The 14,918-nt window shown below is 31.5% G+C and overlaps 2 protein-coding genes and 2 non-coding genes across 4 annotated transcripts; 3 read left to right on the forward strand and 1 right to left on the reverse strand.

Annotated features, from left to right (window-relative positions):
• Positions 1–298: 298 nt before the first annotated feature.
• Positions 299–8,079, reverse strand: LOC110648067 (vacuolar fusion protein MON1 homolog). The gene is made up of 14 exons (XM_021802169.2): positions 7,423–8,079; positions 5,624–5,703; positions 5,426–5,497; positions 5,273–5,312; positions 4,877–4,978; positions 4,634–4,755; positions 3,837–3,969; positions 3,607–3,698; positions 3,044–3,125; positions 2,827–2,891; positions 1,624–1,926; positions 1,443–1,534; positions 1,254–1,318; positions 299–790 (listed from the first exon to the last, which is right to left on the reverse strand). Exons 1-14 carry the CDS (start codon positions 7,900–7,902, stop codon positions 695–697), a joined length of 1,824 nt encoding a protein of 607 aa, XP_021657861.2. The 5' UTR covers positions 7,903–8,079; the 3' UTR covers positions 299–694.
• Positions 8,080–8,645: 566 nt separating this feature from the next.
• LOC110648064 (uncharacterized) lies at positions 8,646–12,663 on the forward strand. The gene is made up of 3 exons (XM_021802165.2): positions 8,646–8,889; positions 9,059–9,103; positions 12,177–12,663. Exons 1-3 carry the CDS (start codon positions 8,806–8,808, stop codon positions 12,360–12,362), a joined length of 315 nt encoding a protein of 104 aa, XP_021657857.2. The 5' UTR covers positions 8,646–8,805; the 3' UTR covers positions 12,363–12,663.
• On the forward strand, positions 8,696–8,798 carry LOC131169194 (U6 spliceosomal RNA). The gene has a single exon (XR_009149649.1). It is a non-coding gene; the product is annotated as a U6 spliceosomal RNA (small nuclear RNA).
• Positions 10,541–10,643, forward strand: LOC131181019 (U6 spliceosomal RNA). The gene has a single exon (XR_009149648.1). It is a non-coding gene; the product is annotated as a U6 spliceosomal RNA (small nuclear RNA).
• Positions 12,664–14,918: the final 2,255 nt, after the last annotated feature.

A 14,918-nucleotide genomic window follows, 5' to 3' on the forward strand; every position in this document is an offset into this window, starting at 1 on the left:
AGAGTCCATCACATCACATCTCTCTCTCTCTCTCTCTCCTCATTCAAGCTTCCCCTGTATCGAGCATATAAAAGAAATTATAATTTATAAAGCACCAGTTCAATTTCTCACACTGCACTCCTGAGAAAAGAAAACCTGCTCATGTCCAATAATTCTAGTCTCAATCTGGTGTGCTGCATATGCATTTGCATTGCAACATTCATTTAGACAGACTAACAATCACCCGGCAATCATCAGTCTAGTCTCATAAAAGATGTGAAATTCACAGACATATTACTTTAATGACTGTACTAAATGCTACGAGGAAAGTACATATATTATCAGATTTCAATCCTGGATGAGAAAAGAATACATTACAGAATGATGGACATCCAAACGGTCATTTTGTGTGCTTTAATCACCAGATCCTAGAATCCACTGCAATCTCCTTTCCCGAAGTTCTCTTCCAAATTGGAAAACAAAACTAGTACACAAGACTTCTGTTACAATTAAACGATTGCTCTTTTACATTTTCTGGCAACTACACAAGGATGCAAATATATGCAAAACCTTCAGAAAAAAAAAATTAAATAGAACAAATTTGTAGTAAACTGTTAGTGTATGCAAATTAACTGTTGGTTGGGAAAAATTATGTGAGATTTTTATAAAATTAACAAACTAGTATACATGCAGTTTTGCAAAATATTTTGGGATATCACCATGAAAAAGGGCTGGCTCCCAGCAAAAAAATCTCATTTTCAACATCTTTCACCCATTGACAAACCCTGTTGCAAGTCTTTATTGCCAAAGCCTGCAAATGCAATTCAAACAGTAAGTTTATCATTCTATTTAGACTCTATTGGAAAAGTCAAACAAGGTCTTGTTGCTTAGTTTGTGCTAGATGGTTGTTCCAACAACTAAAATCATCTGTACAATTAGTCAAAGAGGATGTCGAATACAAAATCTAGCCTGATTAAATGACAAGACAATACAAACAGGACAAGGATTGCGAGATTTGATTCCAATCTCTCACAATATCTTCGCATTTTGCATTTTTCCTTCACAAATTCACGATTATTGAAGATTTCAGTTATATAAGGTTTATATGGCTTATTTGATGGTAAATTATGATTTATAAAGGCTAATGAGACAAGCCTTCAAGTGTGTGGACGCTTAGGCCTAAGGTTTGATTATTGTCCAGAGAACAGTGTATGTTCACGCTTTATACAACCTAGAAAATGAGTAGTTCGTATATGCATGAGCAAATGTCAAACCTTGTCTGCAAGTGGATCAAATGCTGCATAAAGTTCAAAATCTGGGGTGACCCAACAGAGTAGTACTGTCACAAAGGGAGAAAATAGAAACAAATGTGAAATCACCGCGGCAGTTTTCTAACTAATAAGAGATTATAAGCTAAAATAAAATCTAATAGAGGAGAATGATATAAATAGTGCACAATCTACCATAATTCTCATCTCTTCTAAACTGTGTTTTGTGGGGCCCATTTCCCTTATCATGCATGGAAGCATAAACTTTCTGGTAAGCTCTATATAATCTGCAAAACAGGATATTAGTTCTTTAACTGATACAATAAAACCCAGAAGCATCTCTGCATAAAGGGAATTCCAAGTTCAGCAGTATTACCTTTTCTGCTGTTGTGGACTATTAACTGGTGATGAAAACTCAGAAGATACATATTGATCCAGATATATACTGCGATATATAAAATGCCAAAGTCCAGCAGGACCACCGATGCCTAAATATGATTCCCTGAATCTTTCAGGGTGATCAGTCGGTAGTTTATGCTGCCCTAGATGAGGAGAAGCAGTTCCAGAACGAGGCAACGGATCACCAGGCAGATCCTCAACACGCATCCCACCATCTAGCATGGATCTCTGAACTTCACTAAGAACATTGGACTTCAAAAGAACCATTTCAATACGAATCCTGTAAAGTTTTTGTCAAAAATTTCTGAACATGATATAGGATGGAAAAACATATATATTATTTACTGAACAATAACTCAACAACAACAACTAAGGCTTAATTCAAATGTAGTTGGGATCGGCTACATTGTTTACTGAACAATAAATTAAAATGCAGCTTCAGTAAAGGTGCCCAAAGGAACAATCATGTATTCAACTTCTATAATGTTGTTCAAGTTATGAAGGAAGAGAAAAATAAATACTAAGAAGAGTATAAAGCAAAGGGAAACTTGATTCCTTCAAACAAGTTTCAGAATTAAAAATTGCTTGTACATTAATATGACTACTCGTTTCCTTGTCTATATAAACTATGTCGGTTGTTCACCTAAGATGCATGTAAGCAGTACTTTTTGAACTTAAATACAACAAGATCTTATGTACAAATCAATTCAAGTTTTTGGTTTTAGTACTAAAGAAACTGAAAATATATTTGATTTATATTCTGAATCACAATAAAAATAAAATTTCAAGTAAATTAGAAATGTATAAGAATTAAATTTGTTTCAATTGAATAACGGAAGTGTATATTTCAGTTTGATGCTTCAGAAACTTATTAAGTAACATGGAGCTTGATGCATGTTTAAGGATTTTACTATTTTAATTTAGAATGCTTTTGAAAATTAATGAAAGCAGAGAGCATTTTGTTGAAAAAAAAATTTCACACTTCAATCCTGCCCTTTATAGAAAATATTTCAGATCATATTTCAAAAATCACAAAAACTTCAAATATTTATATAGTCTTTTCAAATCTTTCCACTTTTGGAAAGAAATGTAAAGTGGGATTGTATAATTTTGAATCTCTCCACTGCTATCAATCCAAGGTTGATTATCAACTAAACTTACATCTTATAACCAAGTTTACCTGCAATCCTTAAGATGATAAAAGGCATCCGAACTAGTAGTAAGCAACATCAAGTACGTGTCAACCTGCCACAAGAGAGTGCAAGTGTCATGTTATTTCCAATGGCACTGTAACAACAAACAGGAACACAATTGAAACCATTTAATGTAAATGAAAATATATAAATAAACGTCAATGATTACTCAGAATAAATGCTGTGAAACTAAATTTGACTCACATCAAGATAATGGACATAAGCATATAAAAATGCCAGAGGATTATATCTTGGGAGGCAAATTGGTGAAAAAGATTCAGATGTCCTGCATAAAGCCCGAATAATATGTAAGGCTATACGCTTAAAAAGAATTCACAAATCACCACAAAACAAAGAAAAAGCAAAATCAACAACGATCAAAGGGAGAATGAAGTTTTTTCCCATTGCGACTCAATTTTTTAGCTTGTATGAATAAATAAAGAACTAAGTTGTAACAGGTTTCCAACATGCATTACAAAAATATAAATAGAGGGAAAAGTTGAGAATTTGGGTATGTTATTGCCTAGAAAAATAGAACAGAATAATTGAGTTTTTATGAACTCTTGTAGATTATAAGCCCATCAAATCAAAGGAAAAGTTTTTTTTTCATGAAGAGATATCAATAAACAGACTGAAAATTTCACTAATTTACAGTAATATTACTAGTGTAGTAGTGTACTATATTGTTAAACATTTGGAGTCAAAGTGCACATTTAACATGTCCAAACAAGATCATTAACAAGAGACAGTCAATTAATTCTACTTGCCTAAATGATTCTGATGACATAATAAAGTTGGAAAGCAGCAGCATGTCATCAGGATGGAGAGAAGCTTTTTGAGCACCGACTAGGCTAACAACCTGAAATCGAGGTTAAGTCATTAAGTGCTCTAGCTAGTAAAATTTCAGTTTAAAAAATAGCTACAACTTTAAAAAAAGGTATTACTGAGTATAAAAATATGGACAAAGGAATAAAATGGGGACAGTGCATGTATTTACTTTGTGTTTGCTCATTAATATTGCAAAGAAGACTCCTGAATCAGCAACATCTTGCAAAATCGCACCTGCAGCTTGCCTCGTTGCATAAGCTAGAGGAAGACAAGTATATGCATGAAGAAATGTGGCAGGATTCCTGGCAAAGAAAATTCCTTCAGTAATATCTGATTTAGAGTAGTAGCAGAAAGACATGTACATTCAACCATGCAACTTGTTCATAAATACATTAAACAAAAATGCAGGGCAAATAAAACTTCTCAAAATATAAGCATACGTACAAGGGGGAAAACCTCAAGAATACTAGCACAAGCACATGCAAAACACAACAGGTAAAAGGAAAGACAAATTACAGTTCGAGTAGCAACAATTTCAACCTATAATGCATAGACAGTTCAACTGAGGCCACTGCTTTGTGGTTACCAATGTTCTATATAAGAATAACATAACTATAACTTCTATGTACAATAATTTATGCTGAAAACATAGCATATTAGTTACATAAGAAAACACATAGACCTTGATAACAGGCTTCTAATTTATCTTGATCATTGATATCATTTTCATTGTTCATATAAATTCTACTGCAACACAAGATTTTTTTTTGGCGGTTTCTTGAAGTAAAATTTTTTTTAATCCATAATTATTTATTGCATATTCTGTGACAGGTTCTATTGTTTTACTACAGCAGCTCATGAAATCAACAAAACAAGAACAAACTCACCATCAGAAACAGGGTTAAATATTTTATTGTTCAAACTCTAGCAAAAGTAGGCATACAAAATCAAGGTAGAGAAACAAACCAACTAAATGAATGTATGAGAGATGAGAAAACAACATCTGTTCCTCCAAGCAAGGGTGTCATATCAAACTTTGGATTCTTCTCGAAACATCTATTTACTGACTTCGTTAAAATGAGTATCATCTGCATCCACATCAAAATAAATGACATGAGAAAAAAGGGTAACTGCACGAGGAATTTTTGTTCACTGAAAAAAGTAAGATAATAATTAGTAAAAATGTGGAACAAGGGAATTAATGGCTACCTGACTGTAGATAAGCTCCAATTGCCCCTTTAATGATTCATATGGTTCTTCTGTGCAGCTGATGCAAACTAAGTAAATTGGTCCTTTCACAAGAAAAACCACCTAAACAAACAAAAGTTTATCACAATTTGGTATATATTTGAGTATATGCTACATCCCCATATGCATCCAATAAGAAATATATTTCTCCAATCAAAAGATAAAAATAGTAGGTTTTCTGAAATGGATGTTTTTCAGTTCTCCACTGGCATGCACGAATAATAATTTAAGAGGGTGAAATAAGTGGTCCACAAGTTATATCACCAAGAGGACAAAACAAGAGCTTTTCAAAGAGAGTGACTAGAACACTGATAATGAACAAAAATATGAAGGCCACAAGAGAATATATGAACAAACCTGGTGCTTTCCAGCCCTAACCAATTTGACACGATCCCCCCTGGAAAGACACAATTAAGGAAGCTATTGTAAGTTCTGTATAGGATTGACTTTAAAGTAAAAATTCTCCAACTAATGGGTGTTGAAAAGAGAAGATTTCTTATATTGATGTACCCATTCTCCACGAAGGAAATAATGGCTTGCAATGTTGCTGAAAATCCAGCTAGCTTGTGCTCATCACCGTATCTGAAATTTAACAAGAGATGTTGAACAGGACAAACAAAATACTGAACAGAAGGTATTAAATTTCACTCTATTCTGTGAGAAGGCTGATAAAACTGTGTATTTGATTGTATGGCATCTGGATCAAACCTGGAATATATGGGTTTCCCAGAGTGACTCAATATAAAGAAATGCTTCTTCCTTTTCCTCCATGATATGGAAGCATCATCCTGCACTTCATTTATTAATCAAACAAAACATAATATTGCAAGAGTCCAGTGGAATTTTATACTTTTTGACATAAATGGCAGATAATAAAATGAATAAATGATAGAAATATGTAGCCAAAATTTAAAAAATATTCCAAACAATTGAATAATTATATAATAATCAAGTAAATTAGTACATGAAGACAAAACACCTGGTGTACAATACAACTTAGGAAAGCTCTATTTATCCACTATTTCTTTCAAATGGCAATTTGAAGATCAAACCATGGCTGATGTCCATGTGGAACTGTATGGAAGCGCAGGTTGCTCTTCTCAAGCCTATAGGTGTGTGTGTGATTGTCCTAGAGTTAACTATCACAATCCATATTATGTGCTTGTTCCAATAGAACAGACCGTTTCACGTTTTCATCCAAAAAAATGAAGTCCAAAAAGGTATTACCACCAAAAGAAACTGTGTATAGCCTATAGGTAGAGCTTTGTATGCTCTTTGTTCCCTTCCTCCTAAATGATCTGAAAACTACATGTGTCAAAACAAGCGGAAGAGCAGTAGTAACAGAATTTCCAGATTATTTTACCTCTTTCTCACTTTCCAGCTTCTAACATTTTCTATTTAACTTTGCTTATTGTTCAGGGTTCTCTTGTTTCCTTTATTTAAGTTTCCTAAAGAAAAGCAAAAAAGAAACTGTCCATCAGATCAGCAAGCCCACGAGAGAAGTACTTGACTATTCTATCTTATAAATTGAGTACTAGAAGACCCATGTAGCAACTGTTGCTGGTCAGATACCATTCATTGGACCTCAGTTCTTCACTTATCAATTCCTTGAATGGAGTTCTCTCCCACTAAATCAAAACAGATTGGAAACCTAACAAATCCAGTTTACAAAGTACTGAACTCATACATATTAAAGAAAAGTAGTGACAAACACTTTTAAAAGTCTACAGCAGAAGTGACTTTGGCAAATGTCTTTGCAAAATCTAGGAAAAGCACACTTTTAAAGAGTGCTATTCATTAAATAAACATTGTTACTGGAAGGTCAGCCAACGGGAACTTTGGCAAATATGTCAAACCAAAACTTTCGAAATTCATCTTTAATGCTAATGCAGATGAACTAGGAATGCATTAACTAGGAAGACAAGTAAAGAACATATGGCATCATTTCCTACTGATTCATAAGCATCCAAAACCCATTAGGAGCACATATCATAAAAAATTCCTTCAACTACACAGACCTAGCAGCCAGGTCCAGAAATGAACATAGAAGGTTTTAATTATGAGCTTGCTTTGAGTACACTGCGAATATAAGCAATTCTCCAAACAAAAAGCTTGGAGGATTCAATGGAGAAACGGCTTCCCTCCATTCAATACATCTTTTAAGTCACAAGTTAGATCTTGGTATAGATATGGACATTTCACCTATTGAAGGCAAGAGATAAGAACAAACTTCAATATGTCTTCTGTCAAAATGTATTGATCAACAAATTTTACATTTCAATTGGGTTACCAGCATGGATTTTATCAGTTTCGTAATGGGTAACAGCAAAATAACTGTTTCAGTTTATGCTATATACATAATGTTGCAAATGTAATGCAATACATAACAAACAATCTAGAATTCACAAACGACTTAAGTTGCCAGAAGTTAATGCGGTCTATAAAGTTTATGGAGAGTGAAAGTGGAAAGAAAATCCACAAGTAGAATAGTGCCAAAACCACAGTACCTCATCGACATGCCGTTTTCCAGGCACCCAAGCTGCTTGTGAGTCCAAATTCCCATCGACGTCGCCATCATTCCCAGCTTCCTGTATCTCATCTTCACTCACTTCGCCAATCCTCGACGCACTCGTGACGCTACTACTTCCTCTCTCGCCAGCATATCCACTACTGCTAGGGCTCGAAGGCCCATCCACTTTCAGCTCTGAGTTCGTCCTTCTCCACACAACACCATCGCCACTGTCGCCAATGCCCCTAACTTCGCTTCCGACCTCAATTCTCTCTTCTAAAGCGTTGAATTCTTCGTGATTACCGTTATCGTCCAGCGATCCATTAAACGAAGACTCTAGTTGAGGCTCAGCCGTTGCTTCGTCGTTTTGGACGATGCTATTGGATTCTTCAATAGTAAAGGATTCGAATTGGTTTTCAAGGGGCTTAGAATTAGTTTGTGGACCGTCGCCGGAGGAGGATGAGGAGGTGGAGGACATTGATGTAATTTCACAGATACTAGGGATTGGAATTGGAGATATCGGTGAGAAATGGTTAAGAGATAGAGAGAGAAAAGGTTGATATTTTTGTAGAGTGGTTGTTGGTGGTGGCTTCAAGGCTCTGCGAAAGTGAAGCGAAGAGAGAGACGAGGTCTGACCGGTAGGTGCTTAGGTGGTTAGAAACATTCGGGTTACTTGGATCCGAGTTCAGTAATTGCTGGAACTTCGGCTTCAAGCGAATTGGGTTTGGGCTTTAGAGCCCAACAACAGTCCACAAAGTACGCATAAATCAAGTTTTCCTCATTCTATAAAAAAATGCTCAAGGTTTAGTCTATTTGCGATTTCAATCACAATTTCGCATCCTCAAACGGATCAAATACACCGTGCACTCTACTTCGTCCGACAAAACCTGATTTGTCTAATGATCGTGGGACCTCTTTTGTCAACGGCAGAAACTCATTGTCATAATGTCAGTACTTGTTTCCTCCTGCTTAAGGAGCACACGCAGTCATCTTCAACTATTTAATATTTATCATCCACACAGTTTCACCAATTGATTAGGGCCACCTTATATTACAGTACACAGGTGTCGCACATTCGTGAATAATATACAGATCACTGAACCTTCGTTGAGACATGTGGTCTACAGAGGGCCCACGTGTAGGGTCTTATCAAGGTGGTTTAATATGGACAAATAGTCAGGCAGCGTCGTTAGAATCCAACCAAAGTCCCACATCGTCTAGTTACTGTAATATATTATACTTCATAAACTCGAGCGAGAAGAGAACTCATTGTCCCTTCGGGGACATCCGATAAAATTGGAACGATACAGAGAAGATTAGCATGGCCCCTGCGCAAGGATGACACGCACAAATCGAGAAATGGTCCAAATTTTTTTCCACTATGATTTCCTTTCAAATTTTCTGTTTTCGTCTCTGTAGCAAATTCTTTGCTATTAGCGTGGACACTGGAGCTCGCATTGGAAAGGTCAGTTGTTATTTTCCTTCCTTTATTAAATTCCTCTAGTATGTCACGCTGCAAGTTTGTGCTTTCAAATGGATTGAAGTTTTTTGTTTAGTCTCTGATTTCCCTTCAAATTTTCTGTTTCTGGAGCTTTACGATAATGCCTTCGTCTCTGTTTTCTTCACACCTGCAGCATTTCTTTGCTATTAGCATCGACACTGGAGCTCGCATTGGAAAGGTCAGTTGTTATTTTTCTTTTCTTTATTAAATTCTTGTAATATATCGCACCGCAAGCTCGTGCTCTGAAATGGATTGAAGTTTTATATGAATGTAGGATTGTAGCTCTGTCCCAGATCTGGAAATTTGTGGATTCTTTGAGTGTATTTGAATTTTATTTTGCCACTGTTTGGAGGGTTACTGTGTGGCTGTTGTGATAACTAATTATAGTTTTTCTTTTAATTTTTTTTGCTATGATTATGTAATTTGAGTTGGTTTAGAACTATGATTTATTTAAAATACCTATATTAAAAAATATTCAAATTCATAGTTTAAAACTTGAAAAAAATGAATGAGAAAGAAAAACTTGAAAAAAATGAATGAGAAAGAAACTAACTTCAAATAAAGAACTTTAATTCTAATCTACCTTAGAATCTTTATAATTAAATAAATAAAATAAAATAAATGAATAAATAAATAAGATTAAAAAAAAAAAGAAAAACATTAAATGCAAGAAGCTTATATAGAAATTCAAGAACATAGACTTTCCCATGGTTTGTGAAGATTTTTAGTCAGAGTCTAGTCAGAGGGGAGAAAGAAGATCCAAATTATCTTTTATAAATTGAGATCTAAGCTAAAAAATAGGTTGGATTTCATTGATTTGAATTTAAATTTTGGATTTTAAATATTGGATTTGAAATTTATAAATTTGAAAATATCTTAATAAAAATTTTTCAAATTTTGAATTGGAAGAGGGGATGAGCATCAAACAAAAATTTTTGTTAGGTTAAATTTGAATTTTTTTAATAATATAGTTAATATTGTTATTGTAAATACTTTTTAACTCTTATATTTATTTAGATTTTATTAAAATCTAAATTCATATATTTTTAAAACCTCTCTATTTGATCCAAATCTTAGTCCTCTCTCTCACACCATAAAAGCGAGTAGTGACTAATCTCATAATAACTAAATAGAAATACTCGATTCAAGACTTCTTTAGTCAATTCAAATGTGATTGCTATATGACAATAGAATACATTATAAGATTACTGTCAACACTATAAATATGAAAAATTGCAAACTATAGCCCAGTAGTGTTTATAATTAGGCTTTTATTGAATAGTGGTGATGAAAAACTTTCTCCTCTAAACATGAAGGCCTCATGTTTGAGTTCCTATATGAGAGTTGTAGTGTGGTGTGCTATATAGAAGTGGAGGGGTCTTATGGGCTTATTCAACATTAGGTGCTCTCAGCCCATGACATGTATGATGCTTTCTTAACATTGAGCTGTGACCAACTAGGCCTGATCCACAAGGCAGAACCCACATGTGGGCCTAATGAGATTATGTAATCTATCTAGGTTGTGATGTTACCTAGTTGGCATTGAACTTATCCCACATCGGTAGTTATGAAAAGCAGCAAGCCTTTATAAGAAATAGAAGACAACCAAAAGGTTGTCCCTTCGGGGACATCCGATAAAATTGGAACGATACAGAGAAGATTAGCATGGCCCCTGCGCAAGGATGACACGCACAAATCGAGAAATGGTCCAAATTTTTTTTTTTTTTTTTTTTGCGTTTCTACTTGATTGCTGTGTTGTTTGTTAGTTTTGCAAGAAGTTTGGTTTTGTCAAGTTAAAGAGTTATTTTCTTGTGGTTTAGAACTTCAACAGGGTCCATTTTTAGACACAATAACAAGTTTTGAGCTTTTTTTTTTTTCCCTTTTAGTTCAACTGTTGTTTGGTATGGTATCAAATTAAAACATCCCCAGCCCTCTGTGTATCATCCTTCAACATAAAGTATGGCTTAGTTTTAGTTTTAGTTTGTATTTATCTGCACATCAAGTCTTGTAGGCTTTTCCATGTGAAGGTTGAGTTGGAAAGTATAGACCATAATAGGAAGGTGAAGAAAAAGGCATTATGTGTGTGCAGATTGCAGATTGCAAACTACCATCAATTATAAATCCTTGGACCATTTGATTTTACATGCACTTTTTCTCTTCTATAATGGAAGTTTAGGTCTTAGAAAAGTTCATAGAAATCAATGAAACTAGCATATTGTGATTATATTTATGCTTTTTTCACAAAATCAGACAGGTCTTTTAATTATATGTATAACGATCTCATTAGTTGAAGCAACTTGATGCTCCCATGCCTCATACTCTCATGTTTTATGTGGAGGCTTGGCAGCCACTGCATGCACTTTATAGCAGCAGCTTTATTATTTACTTTATAAAGGTTAAAATCGCAAAAGACTGGCTGGAGAACTCACATGATTCTTTTCATATGTAGATTTTCCTTTTTCATATTATTAGTAATTTTGATTGTTGGATTTATCAGGAGTATCCCTCTTATGTCTATTTTACAGTTTAGAAGAATAATTTTTTTCAAATTTCATAGTTGCCTCTTCTAATAATGCTTTTTGCCAATACTCGAATTTAAGTTCTCTCCTTAATGAGACAGTAAGTCTTACCATTACACTCAACACTTGTTGGTTAATATTCTCTCTTTTAAATGGCCTCTTGGATGACTACTAGCTGCCTTTCAAGAACATAATCAAGTACCCATTCAAAGTTAGATAAGAACTTTTTGTTGGATTCGTTAATTACCATAAAAGGGGGAAAAATTGCAAGGATCATGCTTATCATGTATATCCAACTTGGAATAATCAATTCAAAATTCATGCGTCTTTTTCAATGACCCTCTTGGATCATGTGAGGGTTTCCTTCATGGATGGTTAATTGGAATGTGGACACCAACTTCAACACTATATTGTTTGTATAATTCAAGTTAACAAATCTAGTTCATTTGTGCTACTCAATAGGACTTTTCAAAAATATATATATATATCACAGTTATTATTCGTGTCATTAAACTGGATATAATATTAGTGAGTTTTTTTTTTTTAATTTGTAGAGATATTTGGATTAATTTACTTATTTTTCGAAAAGTAGAGTTCTGAAGTAGTGATTCATTGAGGAACTTTAAGTAGCATTCTTTTGATATTGTTAATTTGACTTAATTTAATAATTAAAGACATTATTCATGCAGTAGAATCAGTTTCGAGCCTTTATTCTGTAAGACTGTAATGTAGGGTGGAGGAGTTGCCCATGATCTCAAAGAGGCACAGCCAAAATGGGTGATTTGGAGTTCAATTAGACAGAGGGTGACAACATCATCTCAGACTAGGCCTGCTCAAAAACATTTCCATATTTATTCCAATGTCGCCAAAGAAGGTAAGAATAGAGAGACAGACAGGACAACGAAAACGACTGCTTAACGTTTATAAAACGACAATTCTCACTTCACGATAATAAGGTCAACTAACCGTTACCATCTTGGACCCATAACAAAAAAATAATAACAATAATCTAACGGTCTTTACAGCTTTCAATCTTACACCTTCAAAAGTAACGGTTTTCGTTCCTCACAGTTTCTCTCTTTACCCTTTTCCTTTTAGGACCACGTTACAGCTCTTTATTTGACTAACTAGTTTTTGGATTTTTATTTTTTTAATTAGTGGTTCATATTTCTCTATATTTTAAAATTATTGTAATCATTTTATTTTTACCAATGAAGGTGTTCTTTTATAATATTGATTATTTTAATAATTATTAATTATTTAAGTAGCTTTTAATTATTTTATTAGTTATTAATTATTAAATATTTATATAATAATTTAAATTAATATTTAATAAAAAATAATTAATAAATTAGACGATAAATATAAAAATGGTTATATTATTTTATTGATTCTATTTAAAATACTCTTTCAATTTTTAATTGACGACTCCTTTTAAAACATTACATTGATCTCTAAAAGTTAAGAGGGTGATTTTTCACGAATTATTTTCTCTATCTCTAAATATTACATAAATATTATGTTATCGAATAATATAAATAAAAGAGATAATATTTTAACTATAGTCGAATTATTAAATACTATTTGAAATTATTACTCATATTAAATTAAAGTTTTATGTAATAATTAAAAAAATAATTATATAAAATATTTTATTTTAATATAAAAAATTATGAAAGGACAAAGATGTCCTCTGGTTTGGACGTAGGGTTTTATATGGTGGAGGTGCTGTTTGGTGTGTCATTTTCCTTTAAAAATTGAAATCTGATGTGGCGATGTATTACATAATATTAATGGTTGAAGTCAATAATTTGAAGAAGGTTGAAGTCAATAATTAAAATTCTATTTTTATGATTTTTCTTATAAGTATAATATTGGAAATTAATTTTTTATGTAATATTATACCAATTTAGCTATATAATTATGTTAAATTAGGAAGAATAAAAAAAAAAGATTATGTTGATATTTAGTATATATAACTAAATAGAAGGATTTATTTGCCATGTTAGCTTAAAAATATAATAAGAAGTACTACGCTAACATCTATTGATGTCGTTTAGTAATTTTATATTTAAATATTAACGAAGTAATAATACAGATCCTTTATTAATAGGACAAAAAAAATCTCAAGCTTTTATTAATAAAATGCATAAACTATAAAGTAGTGATATATACTTATCTTTATTTTCTAATTATAGAAAGCAAGAGCATTTTATATTCATTATGTGGTGGTTGGATTGGTAAATGAATTGTGTGCACTCCCATTTTAAAAAATAAAAATTTTATAAGGATTCAACTTACTTATTTTTTTTTATTAATTTTTGTATTTAAAATGAAAAATTTTTAATTTTTAATTCAAAAAAATTCCTTATAAACAAAATAAAAATTAAATATTATTATATGAGAATTTAATTAAATTTTTTATTTATAAATGATTTATTTCAAAATAAGTCTTTATATATTTTTAAAAAAATTATTTAAATTTTAATATTTTTTTTGTTATTGAAACTATTCTTATCCAGTAAACTGTATTTTCAATTTACTTCTCTCAATTTGTTTTAAAAAAAAATCCTAAAATTATATATATATATATGAAATTTCACATTTTAATATTTAAAAATTTATGTTTCATTTTTAATAAAATAATATATTAAGTTTTATTTAGTTAATAAGGTGAGATAATAATTTTTTAAAAAAATATCTTGGAACTTATAAATAAATATTTTTTAATAAAAAAATAAAAAAATTATTTTCTTTATTAATGACAATAAAATATTTATTTTAAAGTATTAACAGACAAAGTTCATGACATATTTATTTTTAAAGTGCAAAAAAGTTCATAGTATTAGACTTGGTGTGTTTCATAAAAAATAATTTATATATGAAAAATATTTTTTATAAAAAATATATTCTAAGAAAATGTTTTTATAAAATTATCTTTTATTATAGATTTTTATATTTTAATAAGATTATTAAAGTTTAAAAAATAATTTAAAAAAAATAAAATTATTTTTTTTTAAATTGATTTATTTTTCTCTTTAATTAGAAAAATATTTTTAATTGGTTAATTTTTTAATACTCAAATATTAAAAAATATTAAAAAAAAACTTTTTTAATAAAATATTTTTCATACGAAGCCTTAGTTTGTCAAAATTTGAATTGCGTTTTCCCTACATCAATACGCAAAATCTCATTTTTTTTAATATTTTCCTATTTTTAATCTTGTGTTAATCTTATTTAAAATAAAATATTTATGAGAAATAAAAATTAATTATAATTTATTCCAATTTTGAATAATTTATTGGTTGGATATAGGCTAGATTAATTTTGATCTTTAGAATTAAGGATTTGAAACTGAACCGGATTTAAAAAAAAAATGATTTTGATTTTAATTTAAATCAATATAATACATAAAGGTTTTTTTCAATACTAATTTAGACCAAATCAAATTAACTCTGTTTTAATTTTATTTTA

Source organism: Hevea brasiliensis, chromosome 6 (assembly GCF_030052815.1).
Source record: "Hevea brasiliensis isolate MT/VB/25A 57/8 chromosome 6, ASM3005281v1, whole genome shotgun sequence".
Taxonomy (NCBI): Eukaryota; Viridiplantae; Streptophyta; class Magnoliopsida; order Malpighiales; family Euphorbiaceae; genus Hevea; species Hevea brasiliensis.